This window comes from Theobroma cacao, chromosome 10, assembly GCF_053813885.1.
Source record: "Theobroma cacao isolate CCN51 chromosome 10, ASM5381388v1, whole genome shotgun sequence".
Classification (NCBI taxonomy): Eukaryota; Viridiplantae; Streptophyta; class Magnoliopsida; order Malvales; family Malvaceae; genus Theobroma; species Theobroma cacao.
In genome coordinates, this window is record NC_142648.1 from 4,003,522 (window position 1) to 4,021,938 (window position 18,417).

At 34.4% G+C, this 18,417-nt stretch overlaps 1 protein-coding gene across 6 annotated transcripts; it reads left to right on the forward strand.

The window, feature by feature from the left end:
- Positions 1-13,681: 13,681 nt before the first annotated feature.
- On the forward strand, positions 13,682-17,272 carry LOC18586374 (uncharacterized). Of its 6 annotated transcripts, XM_088810656.1 has the most exons (7): positions 13,682-14,418; positions 15,221-15,299; positions 15,425-15,451; positions 15,546-15,595; positions 16,382-16,423; positions 16,565-16,611; positions 16,735-17,272. In XM_088810656.1, the coding sequence occupies exons 1-7, from the start codon at positions 14,388-14,390 to the stop codon at positions 16,822-16,824; spliced, it is 366 nt and encodes a 121-aa protein (XP_088666782.1). In that variant the 5' UTR covers positions 13,682-14,387; the 3' UTR covers positions 16,825-17,272. The 6 variants fall into 6 exon arrangements, 2 of the variants coding, with proteins under 2 accessions (XP_088666782.1, XP_088666783.1); XR_016028847.1 differs by lacking the exon at positions 13,682-14,418 and having other exon boundaries at positions 14,443-15,299; positions 15,401-15,451; positions 16,565-17,272; XR_001929684.2 differs by lacking the exons at positions 13,682-14,418; positions 16,565-16,611 and having other exon boundaries at positions 14,443-15,299; positions 15,401-15,451.
- Positions 17,273-18,417: the final 1,145 nt, after the last annotated feature.

Sequence of the window (18,417 nt, forward strand, 5' to 3'; positions counted from 1 at the left end):
ACATCTTTTCGAGCGCAGAGTATTTGGACTCATACTCTGTGAATTTCTTGATCAAGTAATATATGGCTTGTTCTTTCTTCCCAGTTTCATCATGTTGCCCCAATACGCATCCCATGGAATTCTTATTCACAGTCAAATACAAAAATAGAGATTTTCCTGTCGTTGGTGGTACCAACACTGGTGGATTTATGAGATACTCTTTGATTTTATCAAAGGCTATTTGACATTCTTCATTCCACTTTCCTGGGTCTCGTTTTCGAAGTAGCTTGAAGATTGGATCACATTTGCAGGTGAGTTGGGATATGAATCAAGCAATGTAATTTAATCTCCCTAAAAATCCTCTCACTTCTTTCTGTGTTTTAGGAGGTAGCAACTCTTGAATAGCTCGTATTTTATTTGGGTCCGCTTCAATTCCCTTTTCACTCACTATGAACCCCAATAATTTTCCAGAAGTAACACCAAAAGTGCATTTTGCAAGATTCAGCTTGAGCTGAAACTTCCGTAATCTCTCAAACAGCTTCTTGAGATTGACAGTATGATCCCTTTCTGTACAAGATTTTGCAATCATGTCATCCACGTATACCTCTATCTCATTATGCATCATATCATGGAACAAAGTCACCATTGCCCTTTGGTAGGTGGCACCTGCATTCTTTAATCCAAATGGCATTACTTTGTAACAAAACGTTCCCTACATAGTTACGAACGTTATTTTTTTCATATCTTCGGGTGTCATCTTAATTTGATTGTACCCCGAAAAATCATCCATAAACAAGAATAAAACATGTTTTGCTGTGTTATCCACAAGAGTATCGATGTGTGGCAAAGGGAAGCTATCCTTCGGACTCGCTCTGTTCAAATCCCTATAATCAATGCACATTCGAACTTTTCCATCCTTCTTAGGAATCGGGACTATATTAGCTACCTATTCAGGAAACTTGGCCACTTTCAAGAACCCAGCATCAAATTATTTTTTTACTTCTTCTTTAATTTTCAACAACATTTCTGGCTTCATCCTTCTCAATTTCTGTTTAATGGGCTTGCAGTTTGATCTCAAAGGCAACTTATGGACGACAATGTCAATATTGAGACCTGACATGTCCTGATATGACTAAGCAAACACATCCACATATTCACGGAGTAGTTCTTCTAGCTTCTGCCATTCATCAGATGATAACGAAGTGCCAATCTTAACCTTTTTCTTTTCTTCCCCATTTCCAAGGTTAATCATTTATGTGAGTTCCTGATGAGGTAAGATCTCTCTTTCCTCATGTTCCAACAATCTTGACAAATCATGGGGTAAGTCATAGTCATCCACTTCATCTTCATTTTTCAATTCATCAATGTTCGAAACTTATTCGAAATCAAAATTCACATTGTTGTCCAAATTGTCTTCGTGTTCATTATTTAAAGACCTGCAAATAGGTAAAATTGGACATATGTATGGGCAAGTATTTATTGGCTAAAAGAACAGACAAAAAGGAAATATGCAAAAAGGTTGATGAATTATGAAACATATTATGCATTGTCATTTATTTAAATGATGAAGGTAACAGAAAGCCCTACTTAAACAAGAAATTACTCTTAACACCCCTGGGCATAGGCATTTAGATTTGTTCATTACATTTTTAAAGACTTAAAGATGACAATTAACTCTGTGGCTGTCCAATTGATGAGCTCATCTCTTGGTAGTACTTGATACACCACAGGGCTCTTCTCGTTAGATTCTTCGTCTTTGATCATATGGATTGACAACTCATCATACATCTGTAGAACCTTATTGACCTTTGTTGGTGCTTTGGGATGAATGAAACCTGCAGAGCGAAAAGTCCCATATAAGTACGAAATTGTCCGTTCCCAAATTCTTCTTCCTTTCCCTCAAGTTGAGCCATCCCTTTAATCTTCTTTTGAGCTGCCAATTTCCTTCTCTCTTCTTTGGTAGGCTTTTACGCTAAACCAAACCTTTCTTCATTCTTTATTGGAGTCAAAGGATGATTAATTCCTTGTAAATTCTTTCCTAACCCCAAACCTGCACGGCATCCTTTTCCCACTGTCTGCTTTACCCCCATTTCAGTTGCTACTGACAAACAAAAAGTTGGTATCATTTCTCCCTCCCCCACATAAGTAGCATTAACAAATTCAAAAGATCTGAAGGAGCACTCTAGGACTTCTTCTGTCACCTCTACATAAGGGGCAGATGAGGGTTGAATGGAAGAGGGCTCAACTATCAGATGAGCACTCATTTCTTCCTCCGCAGATACACTTATCAGTTAGCCCTCAACTATGAATTTAACCTTTTGATGAAGGGAAGAGGGTATGTGTAAAACCCAGTATTGTACCTAACAGTACACTTGAATTGATTTAACCTCGAGCTAGTTCAAATAGGAATCGTAGAATGAAATTTAATATTTTATAGTCAAGAAATGACTAAAAATGATTGTTCAGAGTTCAAGGGTTCATTAGGGGTAAAATTAAAAATTTTGATGTTCAGGGGTAAAATCGTCATTTTGCCACCTAAGATAATAATTTGATCATGGAGTGAAATTTTTGATCAAGATTAACTATTTGGAGTATAATTTAATGATAGGAAGTGAAAAAGTTTAATTCTGGTGATTTTTGGAGTGTAGGGGTAAAAATCGTAATTTTACCACTCGCGGACAAAATTTGAGATTTTGAGAGAATTTAGATCAAATTTGACAAATTGGAGAATGGTATGAGTATAAGGGATGAAAAACATGTTTATGGGTAATTTTTCAATTTTTTGGGCAAAAATGTAATTTTTCACTTTTACGGGGGCAAAAGTGTAAATTTCAAAAATTACTCCACCGAGACTTTGGATAAGTCTGAGAATTTTATCTAAGCTATGGATATGTGGGACAAGTGTATGGTGATAATTTGGAAACAAATGGATGAAATTTTAAAAATAGACCAATAGAAAAGTGACACGTGGCATTTTAAAAAATGATATAATATTATTTTAATGAAAAGTCAGCCCATTTAAACCCCATTTTAAGTGATGGCCGGCCATAAGGAAGAACAAGAGAGGAAATAGAGAGGAAAGGAAGAAAAGAAAGAAAACAAAGGAAAACTAGAAAAATTCAAAGGGGAATTCACGTTTTTCGCCCGTTTACGCGTCTAACGGTAAGATTTTTTGACTTTAGCTTGATTTCCACCTTTCCTATGCCTTTGTTTCCATTTAGCATGCTTGAGGAGAGAGATCAAAAAGTGATATAAAGGGCTGGACGAAATTCTAGGGGAGAGAAATTGAAATTTTTAGGTTTTGATTTTTAGTTAAATTGATAGTTTTAGTTAGTTAAATGTGTTTAGAAATTAAATTAGGCAAGAAAGCATTAAATTTTCACAATACCCACCCTTGGCTGAATATGCATTGATGTACAATGATGATGATCTGATTTTTATTCTAGGAGAAATGAAGAGAAAATGATTAAAAAATGGTTAAATGTGATAGAAAAACAAAGTAGAAAATTTACAGAGTTAATGTCCCATTTTTGGCCGAATTTTTCAAAGAAGAGAGTGAGCTGATTTTGGTTATATTAGAGGACTATTGGCTGATAATTAATAGTTAGAAATGTTGGAGAGAGAATGGGACAATTTAGAGCTAAAAGGGAGCGTGTTAGCAATTTATCGGGTAAAGTGTCAAAAATAGGTTAATACTACGTTTAAGCCATTTTTGGCTATTGCATTTCATACCATGCATTAGTATAGGATTTAGGTCAAATATATAGTGATTTAGCATTAATGTGATGAATTGAGTAAATTTTTGCAATGTGTCTAGGAGAAGAGCCTTCCGGTAAATGCAAGGAAATCGTACCTGACGAGTAATTATCGGGGCGCCTAAAAAGCAATTAGTTTATACAAACGGTGAGTAAACCTATTATTATTGTGAATTATCTAGAGTTATTTTAAAAATGCTCTTTATGTATTTTATGAAATGAAAACGAAATTAAAACGGGATTTTTGATGTTTTAGAAATAAAATGTGACAAAAAAATAAATTGTGTTGATTATGAAATTGAGTAATTGGAGGCTGTTAACTGTCTTGAAAATTATATATTTTTCTATGAATGGCTTATGAGATATGAGTATATGTGGCTATATTTTATAAGTGTATTGAGAAATTTATGTAAGCTGTTTTTACTATGCAGACTGGATAAATAAATAAAAGCCACGTTATACTGTCGAAATTTTATTAAAATTGGTGGGTTAGTCACTGTAGTGACGGGTTTCCATGGACTACCTATTAGAGGGACACGGTAAACCCGGTTATATAGTTACTTCGATTGTAGAGGCGAGGAGGGTAACTCTTGGGGTAGTATTAGAGCTCATTTCACGTCGAACCCCCACGTGAATGTGTAACTTGGCCAACGTCAAGGAACGACTTGTTTTAAAAATAAAAATGTGTTTCACATGTAAATGTTATAATAACCTTGGTGGACTCGGTTAGATACCTCGACCAAGGTATCCCCGAGGATTAGTTTTGGCTTGAGCCTTGTTTTCTTTTATAAAAGACATAAGCCTTAACAACTGTTTTGGTAAATTACAAATATTTTATGGTTTAAGAAATAAATTGAAAACATTATGAAATGGTTTGTGATTTGTTGTTTAAACTTGCCTCCCTGTTACTCGCCTTTAGATATTTATGATAATGTCTGTTTACTCATTGGGATTGCAAAATCTCACCCACCTATTTTCCAAACATTTCAGGTCTGTGGTAGCTTGTAGTACCTTATTTTGTCGAGGATTCCAGTTGACATCTCTACCACACAGACAGTAGGTTTCTAGCACCAACACTGGGTGTATTTTGGGCCACTTGTCATTGTAACCATTATTGTACATTATAACTTTGTAAATTTTTGTATGCGTGAATTTATTTTACTTACACATTAGAAAAGATTTCTTACACGTGTTTCTATAAATATTGTTTTATATAAAAAAATGATGCTATATTTTAATCAATATTTTGAATAGTGATATTTATCTATAAATCCTTTTAAAATATTTTTGTCTTTTGATTTACTTGAGCAGGAAACTACTAAAAATTGTTTAAAATGGAATGTTTAAAAACGATTGCTTACCAAAAAGGCAAGAAACTGATATGTAAGCCTTGCGGGGTTCTGATTGGCATTTCGAGTAATGAGTGTCAATTGGGACGTCGCGACGGTTGCCATGGGCCCGAGGGAGGTTTCGAGTCGTGACAGTATGGCTCCCGCCATATGAATCCATGGACGCCCTAATAAGCAATTGTAGGACTGGACGATGTCCATGACTTGAAATTGGACCTCAAAAATGCTAGGGCCAATTTTTATCGGTAGTTCGATATCTCTTACCACTTCCCTTATGGTTTCGTCAAAAGCCCTTACAACCATGTGGCTGGTTCTCATATAGGACAGGTCTACAAGCAACTTGATTAAGGTAGAGCGAGGCATGACATTTAAAGCTGAGCCATTGTCGATCAAGACCCTAGGGGCATGCTTGGTTAGGGAGAATGGAATAGCCATTCCTCCCCTATTTTCATTCTTGAGATAAAGCTGCATTTGGTTCAATGGAATGGCTATTCTTCAGAATAACCATTCCAAGAGAAGCCTGAATAGCCATTACTAAGGCCCCCCTTGGTAATAGCTATTCCAAATTGTTGGGAATAAGAAAAAAAGTTGATTAGACAAATATACCCTTTTACAATTTAAAAAATTACCTTATAAAAAATACTAAACCTATTTTTTTCTCTCTCTTCCTCATTCCTCTCTCTAAAGCACAAAAGACACAAAATTTTTTACTTCATTTTCAAAAAAAGGGAAATGAAAATATTTAAATATTATTTAATATATTAATATTATTTCACTATAATAAATATTATAAAGCATATTACTTAATATTATTATTTGAATATAATAAATGTAACAAAGAATATTATTTAGTATTATTTAAATTTAATGAAGAATATATTTTATCTTTTAATATTAAATATTATTTAATTATAATAAAAGGTTTAATTATCTTCTAATACAAAATATTATTAAATTATAATAAAAATATGCTTGTATTTTGGTGAAAATATTATGTAATTATAGTAAAAGTTATTTTGATTTTATTGCTCAGAATATTTTTATCTTTTAACAAAATAAATTTTTTAATTTTAATAAAGAGTATTTATTTCTCATCATAGTTTTTTTTTGTTTTTTAATTAAAAAATTTTTAATTTTAATAAAGGGTATTTTTATCATTTACCCATTATTCCTTAACCATTCTTAAAATTATTCCTGCCAACCAAATAATGGAATAAGTAATAATAGCAATTTCTATCCTATTCCATTCCTATGAACCAATCTACATAATAGTTATTCTTCCTCTATTCTATTCCCTTAGAATGATTATTCTATTCCTATTCTATTCTTTCCAGTGAACCAAGCATGCCATAGGTACGGCGTGGTCCTTGCATTGGATGGTAATGTGCAGAGCTTTATTACTTCCTTGACCACCCGATGGAATTTCTTCATCATTAAAGGCAATGAAGTTCCCCACTATAATGTTTCCCACGATATGATCCAACTTTTCCACCGATATATCATGAGCCACGTAAGCTTGATTCAGGACCTTAAGTAGCTCATTCCTGTGTGCTTCTAAATTCAGAAGCAAAGATAACAGCAAGATACAAGCAAGCATTTTCGTTAATTGCTCCACCACACTATACTCACTGTGTTTGATAAATTTGAGAAATTCACCTGCTTCTTTTTTCGTAACAAGCCATTTAATCTCGTTATTCGGAGCAATTAGAGGTTCGGTGGTTTAGTCCTTGAGAAAGGTATTTGCTTCTTTCAGATCTTCTCCTTGTTTGGATTTTTCTTTTTCAACCCTTTCTACTATCTCAGGAGAATAACATCGTCCATTTCGCGTTATTCCTCCCACACCAGTCAGATCTGTAAAAGATACTTGCGAAGTAAGGGGGGCCATACCTAAGATATTACATTCGTAATTCCAAGGAACAGCCTTCTCACTCTTGTATTGGAACGGGCTAGAAATTTCAATAGTGATGCCACTTCCGACAACAGTAAGGGATGTATCATTCGTCGGACTCCTGTTTTCTTCATAAAAGATGATTAGAAGTTTGGGTTTATTCACCCCAGATGAACTTGATGCTACTTCAACTAGGGTATCTTCAGTTATGGTTCCGACTAAATCCTCTTCGCCTTTTTCATAAAATTCAATTACCTACGAATCCATCAATTCTTGCAACTTACAATGAAAGCTATCACAATTTTGAATGGAATGCCCAATTACCCCCATATGAAATTTGCAAGAATGAGTGAGATCATGCCCCAATTCCTTTGTGTCTATGGGTTTTGGAGTGATGGCATTTATTTTGAACAATGCCTCAAACACTTTATCCATCGGCATTTGAATTTCATCGAAATTCCTTTTCACTCGTCGAATCGTCTCTTCATGTATGGCGTTCACTGTCGAACTTCCATGGTTAAGCAAGGGATTCCTATCAACATTTGAATTATCTTTTTTAGTAAAATTTAAAAGTCCTGCCTTGATGAGCGCTTGGACTGTATGTTTTAATGCAGTACAATTCTCCGTAGAGTGTCCTTAAATTCCAAAATGGTAATCACAATGCGCATTCGAGTCATACCATTTCGGAAAAGGAGGTCAAAGTGGTTCTAAAGGGGTTCGAGCAAGGAGTCAATTTTTTATGAGTTGTGGCAACAATGTAGTGTAAGGAATTGGGATAGGATCAAACTTAGGTTTTTCTGGGATAGTTTTAGGTCCTCTTTTACCATTGTCAGAATTATTGGTTGAAGCTACCGGTCTTGGTGGTGGAGCTTGTGGGAGAACATTGGTTGTGGGGTAAGTTGGTACACATATGGGTTTTGTGCGATGTTGCCTATGTTCGGATAGAAGGGTTAGTATGGGGCGTACAGGTAATATGGGTTAAAGTTGTGGGTCTGTTGTCTGTCATGGGCAACTGCTTGTATATCTCCTTTTTTTCTCTTGGGCATACTCCCTTTCTTTAAGCTAGCAACCTCATGCCTTTCAATTTTTCCACTTTTGATAACTCCTTCTATTATTTCTCCAGATAAGACCAAATCTGTAAAGTTTTTCGTGGCGTTGCTGATCAAGCGCTCGTAAAGTGCAGCTCGGAGTGTGTTTATGAACAACACAGTCATTTCCTTATTAGTGAGAGATGGCTGAACTTGCACTGCTGTATCTCTCCACCTTTGGGCATATCCTTGAAGCTCTCACTTCGCTTCTTTTTCATAGTCTGCAATGACAACTGATTAGGGGCTAATTCAGTCACATGCTTGTATTGGGTTATGAAGGCTCTTGCTAGATCTTTCCAAGTCTTAATACGATTTCGATCTAGTTGTACGTACCATAGAGCAGCTGACCCAGTCAAGCTGTCTTGGAAAAAATGGATCAGTAGCTTGTCATCATGAGATTATGCAGCCATCTTTCGATAATACATAGTAATATGTGCCATGGGACATTTTGTTCCGTCATATTTTTTAAATTTCGAAACTTTGAACTTGGCCAAGATCAGTACATCAGGCACTAAGCATAGTTCGGTTGCATCCATGGTACCGAACCTATCAACTCTTTCGATAGCACGAAGACGCTTTTCCAACAAATTGTACTTTTTTTTATCTTTTTTATTTTCTCCTGTTTATGATGAGTCCTTTCTTAGTTTCTCTTGCTCTTTTAGATCGTCTAAATTCGGGACTTGTATTGGTTCAGCAGGATTTATCCCAAAATACGGCCCAAATTTCCCATGAGTCGGTTGATGGCCCATCGGGGGTGGTGCATTGTAATAAACGAATGGCATCACTTGAGGGTGGACCCTTTGAGAGGTTTAGGCATGTGGTGGAGTGAACTCTGGGAGATAAGGTGGATAATCCCTTTGGTTTCTAGTGTCTTGAGCTGATGGGTTTTCTGACGGAGCTAACTCTTCTGCAACTCTTTTTCCTTTACTTAAGCTTGTCATCAATTCCATCATCTTTGCTAACTGTTCTCTTATTTCTTCTTGAGCTCTTTCCATTCTATCCATTCGCTCTCTTTGTTCTTCTTCCATGATCCTTGCTCACCGACACATATTATGAACACGTTGGTCACTTGGCTTAGGTAGTTGAGCTATTTTTGGAACCTTATTGTAATCATAAACATGAATTAGATGCATATTTGATGCATGAATGAAATGAAGAAATGAACCCATTATCTTTATTTACAAGTGAAAATACTTATTGTCATGAAATGATGATTTATGCATGTATGAATGATTATGTACTAAAAGTATTCGTCACATGACACCAAACAACAAAGTCATCCATTGCATAAGATATTGTCTTTGATTACAATTCAGGAGTCATCTAGAAATATTCACTAATTTTATTGTAATGGCTATACACCTCATCTAAATACTTAATCAACTGTTGCTCTTGTTTTCCAACTGGAAATACCTGGCTCCTTAATATATCCATCTTCCAAGCCATGCTTCTCGCCTTGTAAGCCACCTCCCTCATTTGCCAAACCAAGTAATCCATCTGGTCGTGTTTCTCTATATAAGCTTGTTTGTAGGATTCACCCCACTCTTGAATTCTGGTGCTCTGTTGCTTGAGGTGTTCATATTCCTGTTGATAAGTCGTCATCACCCCTTCGAGCTCTTCATACTCTTGTCTTAATAATTGGATGGACTCTTGTTGGAATCGCACTTAATTTCTTAGTCCATCATTGTATGCTTGAAGTTCATTGTCTTGATTTTCTCTCACTTGTATTTCCCTTTGAAGTTCACTGGTTGTGACAGAAAACTTATTATTCAGGCTCTCATACTTCCTTTCCCAATTACTATCTATTTTTCAGATCTTCTTTTTTTGTTCAATTACTTCTTTCTTCATCTTCTCACACTCATTTTAGAGGTCTTCATATCGTTGCTTCCAACTGGCATTTTCAGCTGCAGACTTCTTTGGGCTAACTCACTTTCGAGCAAAGCATCTCGTGGTTCCGGATCAACTAGGCCACGCAGTGCATCTTCCTTCGGATATACCACATTCTTAACTCGTTGGACGTGCCATATCTGATATCCGGTAGTTACTTCATCAGTGTACCTTCTTTGGTCGACTGAGTTGGTTTTCTTCCAAGCTCGCGTAATCTCCTCAATCCTTTTCAGAAAGCCCGACTCTCTATAAGCAAACTCCAAAGTATTAAGTCGGTGTGTCATCGACACAAACTGTTCTGACCCAAATTGTCTTCTCACCATGATTGGGGCGTAGCTGATTGCTCCCCATGGCCCCATTAACGGCACCCAAGGTTCATCTCCACATTTGTACAAGACCAGGTGATGAGGCATCCACGGAGCTCTCCACGTTACTTCCACATTTATGAGTTTTCGAAGCCTAGAGATCCATTGCTCTTTAGTCCTATTTTCTAGCCATTCACTATCACAAAATTCTCTGATAGGGGCACTTTGCGGATGAAATGGCTTTCTAAACTTATTGACCTTGCATTCAAAGTGACTTACTATCCAGATGGAAAGAAGCTGTGCACATCCCACAAATCGTCCTTCCCTTTTTCTTCGACAATAATTTAGTGATCTGAGAGTTTTTGCTAGAATAGAGGGTGAAGGGTTGGTCTTGTTGATGACTTGCTCGAACAAATCTATAATTTTGACCTCTATATGTCCCAAGACTTTGGGAAATATCACTAGCCCATAAATTCCCAAGGCCATCACAAGTTGTCCTTGCTCGGTGTCCCGATGCTTCATGATATAGCTACGTAGAAAACTCCATGGGATACATTCATTATCCCCTTTTTTCCTTAGGTTTTGGTCAACTTTCGTCGGGGTAATACCCATCATCTTGGCTAACTTTCACCTGTGTTCGGTCTTTTATCCTCTCCAATATATCTTGTCTGGATTATCATGATCAATTTGTAGGAGAGTTGAGTACTCTTCGATTATGGGGACCATATCCACCTCATTAAACACGAAGCATCTATACGACGGATCCCAAAATTGCACAATGGCCTTCAACAACTGTTCATTAATATGGACCTTAAGGAGCCGGGCTATGTGGCCATATTTCTTATCGAAACTTGCTCGAGTGGTGGCCCTTCATCTATCCCATATGTCAAGCAAATCAATGAAGTCATTCGGTTTAAAATCAATGTGGGCCCTATCAGGTAGTGATGAGAAGTGATCTTTCGACAAGCAATTTCCCTCACTTTGTTGGGCACTCGCCATGTGCTGAGTCACTTCGTAGATTCTATTGTAACTTGAGGATGGCCATGATGACTCCATGTATGCAATTGGATCTACTCTGTCAACGGTTGTCAGGTGACAAATACTTTTCCTATATGCAAAATTATGATGCAAATATGCATATGCAAATGACAAAAAGTTCAAGTCAGTACTGTAAACAAGAATTCCAAAAGATGAATGAAAATAATTAATAACATGATACCTTTATTACTTTGCGGAGAAGAATTTAAAACAAGGGGATTATGAAAATTCCTTCATGTGTACCTAGTCAAAAGGTATATTCTCACGGGTGAAGCTCTACCTAAACAAAGGTGACTCTCGGTATTTTACATGCTGAGTTTGGGTTGAGAATGGAGCTAAAGGTTCTCAAATCGCTCCTCACTGTTGTCCACACGGACTAGTAAGGCACCGCGATCCTTACCCATTACAGGCTTCAAACGAACTAGGTTCGATCTGAGTGAGAGTTTTCACTAGCTTATGCGGAGGTTATCACCTCACGAGAGCGTAGCTACTTAACTCCCTCCTAATTAAAGACAAAGCCTGGGTGGAAGGCTTATGCATGAATGCAAGATGTGTACTGTGTGAGAAGGAATATACTGGCCTTGGACCAATAATTTCACACTCCCCTTATCCTAAATTTCCTACAATTATTAAAAACAGTGAAGTAATAATAGCAAAATAAATGAATGCATTAAACAAAAATATGCAAAATTGATGCTAGGGAAAACAAATTATTTAAGGCTTAAGATAACTTATGATTAATTAATGGCTTCACTCTCGATATTCCCCAGTGGAGTCGCCATCTGTCGTAACGTGTGAGTCCGGGAACCCGACCGCCAAACGTTGACGAAAATAAGGTTGTTTAGGAGTCACCACCAATCTTTTTTATCTAGGTGTGATTGGTCACCTATTAACCTGATTCTAATCGACGAAGTCCTAAATTAATTTTAGGTTCGTCGAAAGAACGAGAACTGATTCATATTTTTTTATAGATGGGTTCGGGAGTGCGATTACGCACCGAAAAGGGTTAGCACCTTCGTGGCGCCCGTTCCACGAACGATACCATTTAATCTTAAGTTATCCTATTATAGCCTACTTTTGATTTAATCCCTGCTTATTAACTAATTTTTTATTAAATTGGACGACTGATTTTTTTTATTTGGTTTTACGTATGCACATGATGCAAGTGTAAAATGATGTCATGACTTGTTTATTTTAAATAATGGGGTCGGCAATCTTTTATTGGAAAATCATTCGAAGATCATCCCAACGCTTTGGTAAAGTCTCGAAATTTTTATCACCTAGAGATATCCCAAGAAGAACTCATCTCTACAAGCTCATCGAGGAAATCCCATCATCGGAATTCCCGCCCTCTCAATAAAATAAATATGGCATGCTATGACAGTATAAAATGATGATATCTATATGACCATGTTTATTAATTAGTGGTTGGTAATAATAATATGTTTAATAATTTAAGATGATTTATTGTCTTATTTATATATTTATTATTATTTTTTTATGTATATTATTTTAAACAACAATTATTCGGACTAATGGGTATCGGAATATAGAATTCGGATTTATCCCGACACTTCGATGAAAATCCGTCTTGAACTCCGCACCTAAGAAATCCACTGGAAAGAGGCAACTCTTTGCCCTTTTTAGGTGAAGTTCTATCATCGGATCAACTCAAATTAATCGCTTGATTTTTTTAATATTTGTAATTTAATATTGTATTGTACATTCTATATATTTATAAATAGCTAGATGAATTTTGTAATATAAACATTTTATTTTCTCTTGCCTTTACAACTAATTATACTTTGTTCTCATTTTTTATTTCTTTTCATTTTTTAGACCCATTTCTATTATTTATTAATTATTTTATACATATTTCAAAAAAACTATGTACTTTCTAATCTTCCATTTAATTAATTATTTTTTTTACCTTGTTCATTCACCTATTTTTTTGTTATATGTTTATATATATATATATATTTATACATGCATGTCTATTAATTTACTACATCTACTATCTATTGTATTAAAGATTTTCATTTTTAGCTTTCATATGTTTTATTTTTCATATGCATAAATTTCAAACAACACCAAAAATAATAAAACTATTATAACACTTAAACAAGAAATTAAATAGCCACTTTCAGTAGCTCAAGCCCAAACCATTATTTAATGAATAAGTCCAATACCTATTGGGTTGTAACTAACCCACTGCTCCAAATGGGTTCAAGCTCCACTGGGTTCAAGCTCCACTGGGCTTCAAAGGCCCCCTCCAATTCGGTCTGGGCCCAAAGGGTCTGCTGCACTTGTTTTTTTCTGATTTGGGCTTGAATAGTCCAAGAATGCCTTAGCCCAAGGAGGAAATCAAGTTTGCTGCAACAGCCCACTTAATCCTCTTCAATGTGTACCGTTTTTTGCTTCCAAAAATGCTTCAAAACGACGTCGTTTTGATATCTTAGACCTGGGTATAAAAGCTTTTTTTCTTTTCTCTCTCTTCACTTTCCTCTCTCACTTTCTCTCTCTTGCCGCCACTCTCTTTATCTTCTCCTTAAGCTTTTCTTTTTTCTTTTCTGCTTATCTCTTTTTTTTTTCTTTCTTTCTTGGCTCCCAGATCTCCCTTCTCTCTCTTTCTCCCAGCTTCTTCCCTTCTCTTTTACCGCCGGCGTCCCTTCTCCTCCACTGACTAGATCTGGGTCTCCAAGACCCCTTTTTTTTTCTTTTTGCTTTCTCCCTTTTTACTTTTTGTGTCTTTTTGTTGTGATTTTGGTTTTTTTAGTGATTGTGGTTAGGTGTTTTGGCTGGTAGATCTTAGGATTTTTTTTGTTTCTGAAGATCTGTGTTGTTTTTTTTTTGTGTTCTTGATTATTGGATTTTTTTGAAGAAAATGGGTTTTTTTTTTAATATGATTTTTTTTTTCAAAATCCTCTCCCCCTTTGCTTTCAAAATCTTTTTGGTTCTTATAGAGTGTGGTTGTCCAAACTTTTGGACAACTAGAGGAAGCAATCATGCTCGGTTCAGCTTGAATCCTGGGTGGCCTTCAAGTCAAAACAAAATTTGTCGGACTGATCTCCAAATCTCGACCGTCGAAGGAGCATTTAATGCTCCTTTTTTTTTTACTGTGGAGGCCAGGTCTCCAGATTCTTCTTTTTTTTTTTTAATTCTTATTAGATTTATTTGTTTTTGTTTTTTTCTTATTTTTATTTTTATTAAATGGGTGTCTACATAAGGGTTGTTCAAAAATGATGAGGAGCAATCTTTTTTCTTCTTTTGGCCACATAGCTTATCAAGTTTATATTGGTAGATTTTGTGGTCATTCGCTTCTTATTTATGTAATTAGTTTGTTTATTACCTGTGTTCATTGTTTGGTTTTTTTGGCTATCTTGAATTCTAAATCATTGTAATATCAATTTGCCAAAAACCTATTCTAGTTGAAATGTTGTGTTGGCTTGACTTAGTTACCATTTTTTGGTAATCTGGTGACATTTGAACTTTTTTGGTTGATGTTAAAGTGAAACAAATGTAAAAAGCATGAGAAGAGTAATTTTAACTTTTCCATAAGCAAAGATATATCCAGGAGCTGACCCTTTTCTCAAGTTTGGGCCTCGACCTTAAACAACAATTTACAGTTCTCTCAAATTCCTTCCCCCCTCTTCCTAGTTATGATAAAGTCTAATATCCTTTTAACTTCACTTATCTATTTATTTAGCATCCTTCTACATGACTAGCTTGGGGTTATGGATTTTCTCCTTATATTTACTAGTTTATTATTAACTGAATCTTTTTATTCCTTTATTGTATTTCTCTGCTTATATTAACTTTAAGCAATGCTTTAGCCCCTTTCTGTAGTAGTGGCTAGTTGCAATGATGCGATATGGATGCTTGGTTGTTTTGGAAGTAATGCTAATTAGTTATGCAACCACTTTTATGTTAGGCAAACCTATGGTTGTAACCTGCCCTTCTGTGTCAACTCTAAAGATCAAATCCTATCAATACTTCAAGAGAGGTTCTTGGTAATTATTACATTCCACTTTTTTTTTTTTGGACTTCCTTCTAATTTCTTTTATGTGGTAACTTCATCTTATTGAGTTTTAATGACTTTGCTTTCTAATAGATACTTCCATATATTGTCTTTCAGCAATAAGCATTACAACTTTATGCCAAAGTAAGTTATATGATCTGACATTTTTTGTTGAAAACCTTTTCCCATCTTCAATTGATCTACTATCAATAGCTATTGATAGCTTGAAATTTAACAGAAAGTCGCAGCTACCTTTGGAGGTATGCAGAAGGCTCTTTACGTTTGTAGGTTAGTGTTTCATTGTTGCTGCTGCGAACTTTACTATGGTCTCATGTATTCAATTGTTCTGTCTTTGACAAATTAGGCCTTATAAGTGACATTATAACATGATATTAGTTAAAATTGATAACAGATGCAACAATTTAATGTTGTCTCAAAAAGGATTGTTCTGCATGTTTGATTGTGATAATTCAACATTGTAGATAGTTTGTTTCCTAATGAATAAGATCTTCTTGGCTTTGACTAGAGTAGTCACTTTAAATTATTGGCTAACATTCTTCAATTTGTTCCAAAAATGTAATGGAAATTCTAGAAGCAGAATTAAGAAAATGTGCAAGCAACCTAAGTTTGCCATTAGTGGAGGGGGAGTTCATTAGTTAGTAGATACCTCCGGCTCTTGAAATCTTCCGATCATAAGAAAATAATACTGTAAGTGGCCATTAATAGGTTAATGTTAACCTCGTCCAAACTTGAGCTTGTTATGTTAGTTTTACACATCTTACTTATGTATTATAGCATTTACAGTCGATTACACATTGTTTTAATGATATATTTCAAGTTAGGCTTGATCATATGGCTTTTGCATTATCAAAGACATTCAGATCCCTTATAGTTGACATTATGCAGTCTTTTCCTCAACATTAAAAAGTTTGATCCTTAATATTAATTTCACTGTTATAGTAATATCCTATTAATAATAAAACAGACTGATAATTAATCTCAAAGTCAAGTCTCTGCTTCTACATCTTCTCCCATGCTATTATGTTTGACTGTAAATTATACTTTGCTCTGCAGTAAAATTTTTATGGTGGAAAGAAGGATACAATTGTTGGGGAGGTGTGTTTTTCCTCAATGCTTGCATTAATTAAAACGTTTGACATAATTATTAGTTGCATAATTGATATGTATAAGGTGTTACATTGGTGCAACTAAATAAATCTTATATTGACATCTGTAAATTAACATTGATACCACTAGTTGAAATTTTGGAATTCTCAAGCATGTGCAAAGCGCTAAATGACCAAGTAAGTAAAGTATATCTATTCTTAAGATTGAAATTAGTTCTCATAACCTAGCTTTAGGTGATGGCATTAATTATTTGACTTGACCAAATATAAAAATGGATATTGACCTAATTCAATGTACAGGGTCTCTTCAACCTAGGCCAATCTCGCATTGATAAATCAAAGAGAGTAACACTACAGGTTGATGAAGTCGGCATCTCTTTTACACTGTAGGTACAAATTCATCATTTGAGAAAGGTAGACAACATTTTATCTTCTTGAGTTTTAATTTGTTTCTTGTTGTTATCTATTTACTTGGAAAAGGGAATTTGAAAAAGTTTTGTGCGTGCTTACAATGAGATTTAGGTTGTTGGACATCTATCTTATTTGTTGCCAAATAATGAAAGTTGATGTTAAAATCTATACCCAGAGTATCTAATTGCTTTAATATGTTGCTTTAAATTAGAGTATCTTATAATCTAATGTTCTTCTACTTTTCTTATTTTAGAATTAGCAAACTTGTTAGAACATCTTTTTTGCTAGAGCAAAAATTTGGATAAAGGAGCTTTCTTTATGTAAATTTTGAGATTGAATGTTGTAAAATTTATTACTATATACTTCTGTAAAATTTATTGTAAAATCAAAGTTTGATGATCAATATATACTGAAGTTTGTTGTAAAATTTGCATGGTTTGTACTTTATAAGTTGCTATTGTTGCATATTAAAATATTGTATGTATTGTTATGTATACTCTTTAATTGCATTTTTTAAATGATGCCATAGGTTTTAGGATTGCAGCCATATGTCATATGGTTGGATATTAATTCTGTTGCAAAATCATATAAAGAAGTGTAGCTAAACTTTTTCATACATTGGTTAAGGTTACACTTTTTTTAAGTGCAACCTTAACATAAGGTAGCAGATTTTTCACTTATGGCTATAATTTTTTTGCAGCCACAAATAAAAAATGTTATAGTGTATTAAGCTTAGCAATATAAGTTTGATGAATATTAATATTTAATTTTATTTTTTTAAAAAAATATTAATATTTAAATTATTTAATACTATTAAAATTAAAAAATATTTTTAATGAAATCATTCAATGTGATTAATATTTTTATTTATAAATTAAATAAATCTTTCTAATAATTATAACAAAAAATATTTTAATGATTGTCATTTGATAAATACATATTTATAAATATAAGTTTTGGATGTTTTACACAATGGATTAATATTGATATCTTTATAGTGTTATAATAAAAAAAAATAATGAGTAGAATTTTTTTTTTTGAAAATTAGAACTTACTATGATTGAATGTTTTGGAAAATATCATGATCGAATGTTTCAATTTTCATTTCTATTTTTAATTTTAGTGTGAGAATAGATAGCATTATTGTTTTATAATTAATTCTTATTTATTATTTTAATACTCAAATAACTTCAATAGTGATGATGGAAAATATTTTCTACATAAACATCTAAACGATTTTCGATAATTTATCTAAATAATAAAAAATATTAAACTTTTTTTATAATTTTCGGTTATTAATATAGTCATATATAGATGCTAGTAACATTTCATAAAGAAAAAGTTGACCCCACTTGATTTTTTTCTATCTGGCAACTCAAACCTCCACCATACAAACACAAACGCCAAGAGCACAATATCCAGAGTCTTCCCAATGTATCCACCCAGGTAAGATTGACAAATTCCACGTGGCCCAATGACACAACAATGGCTACCATTCCTTAGCCAATGACAATCCACTTTTAGATTCCCTCCAAATCCTACTACTGCCTTTATCCGCTCTTTCTCTAAACC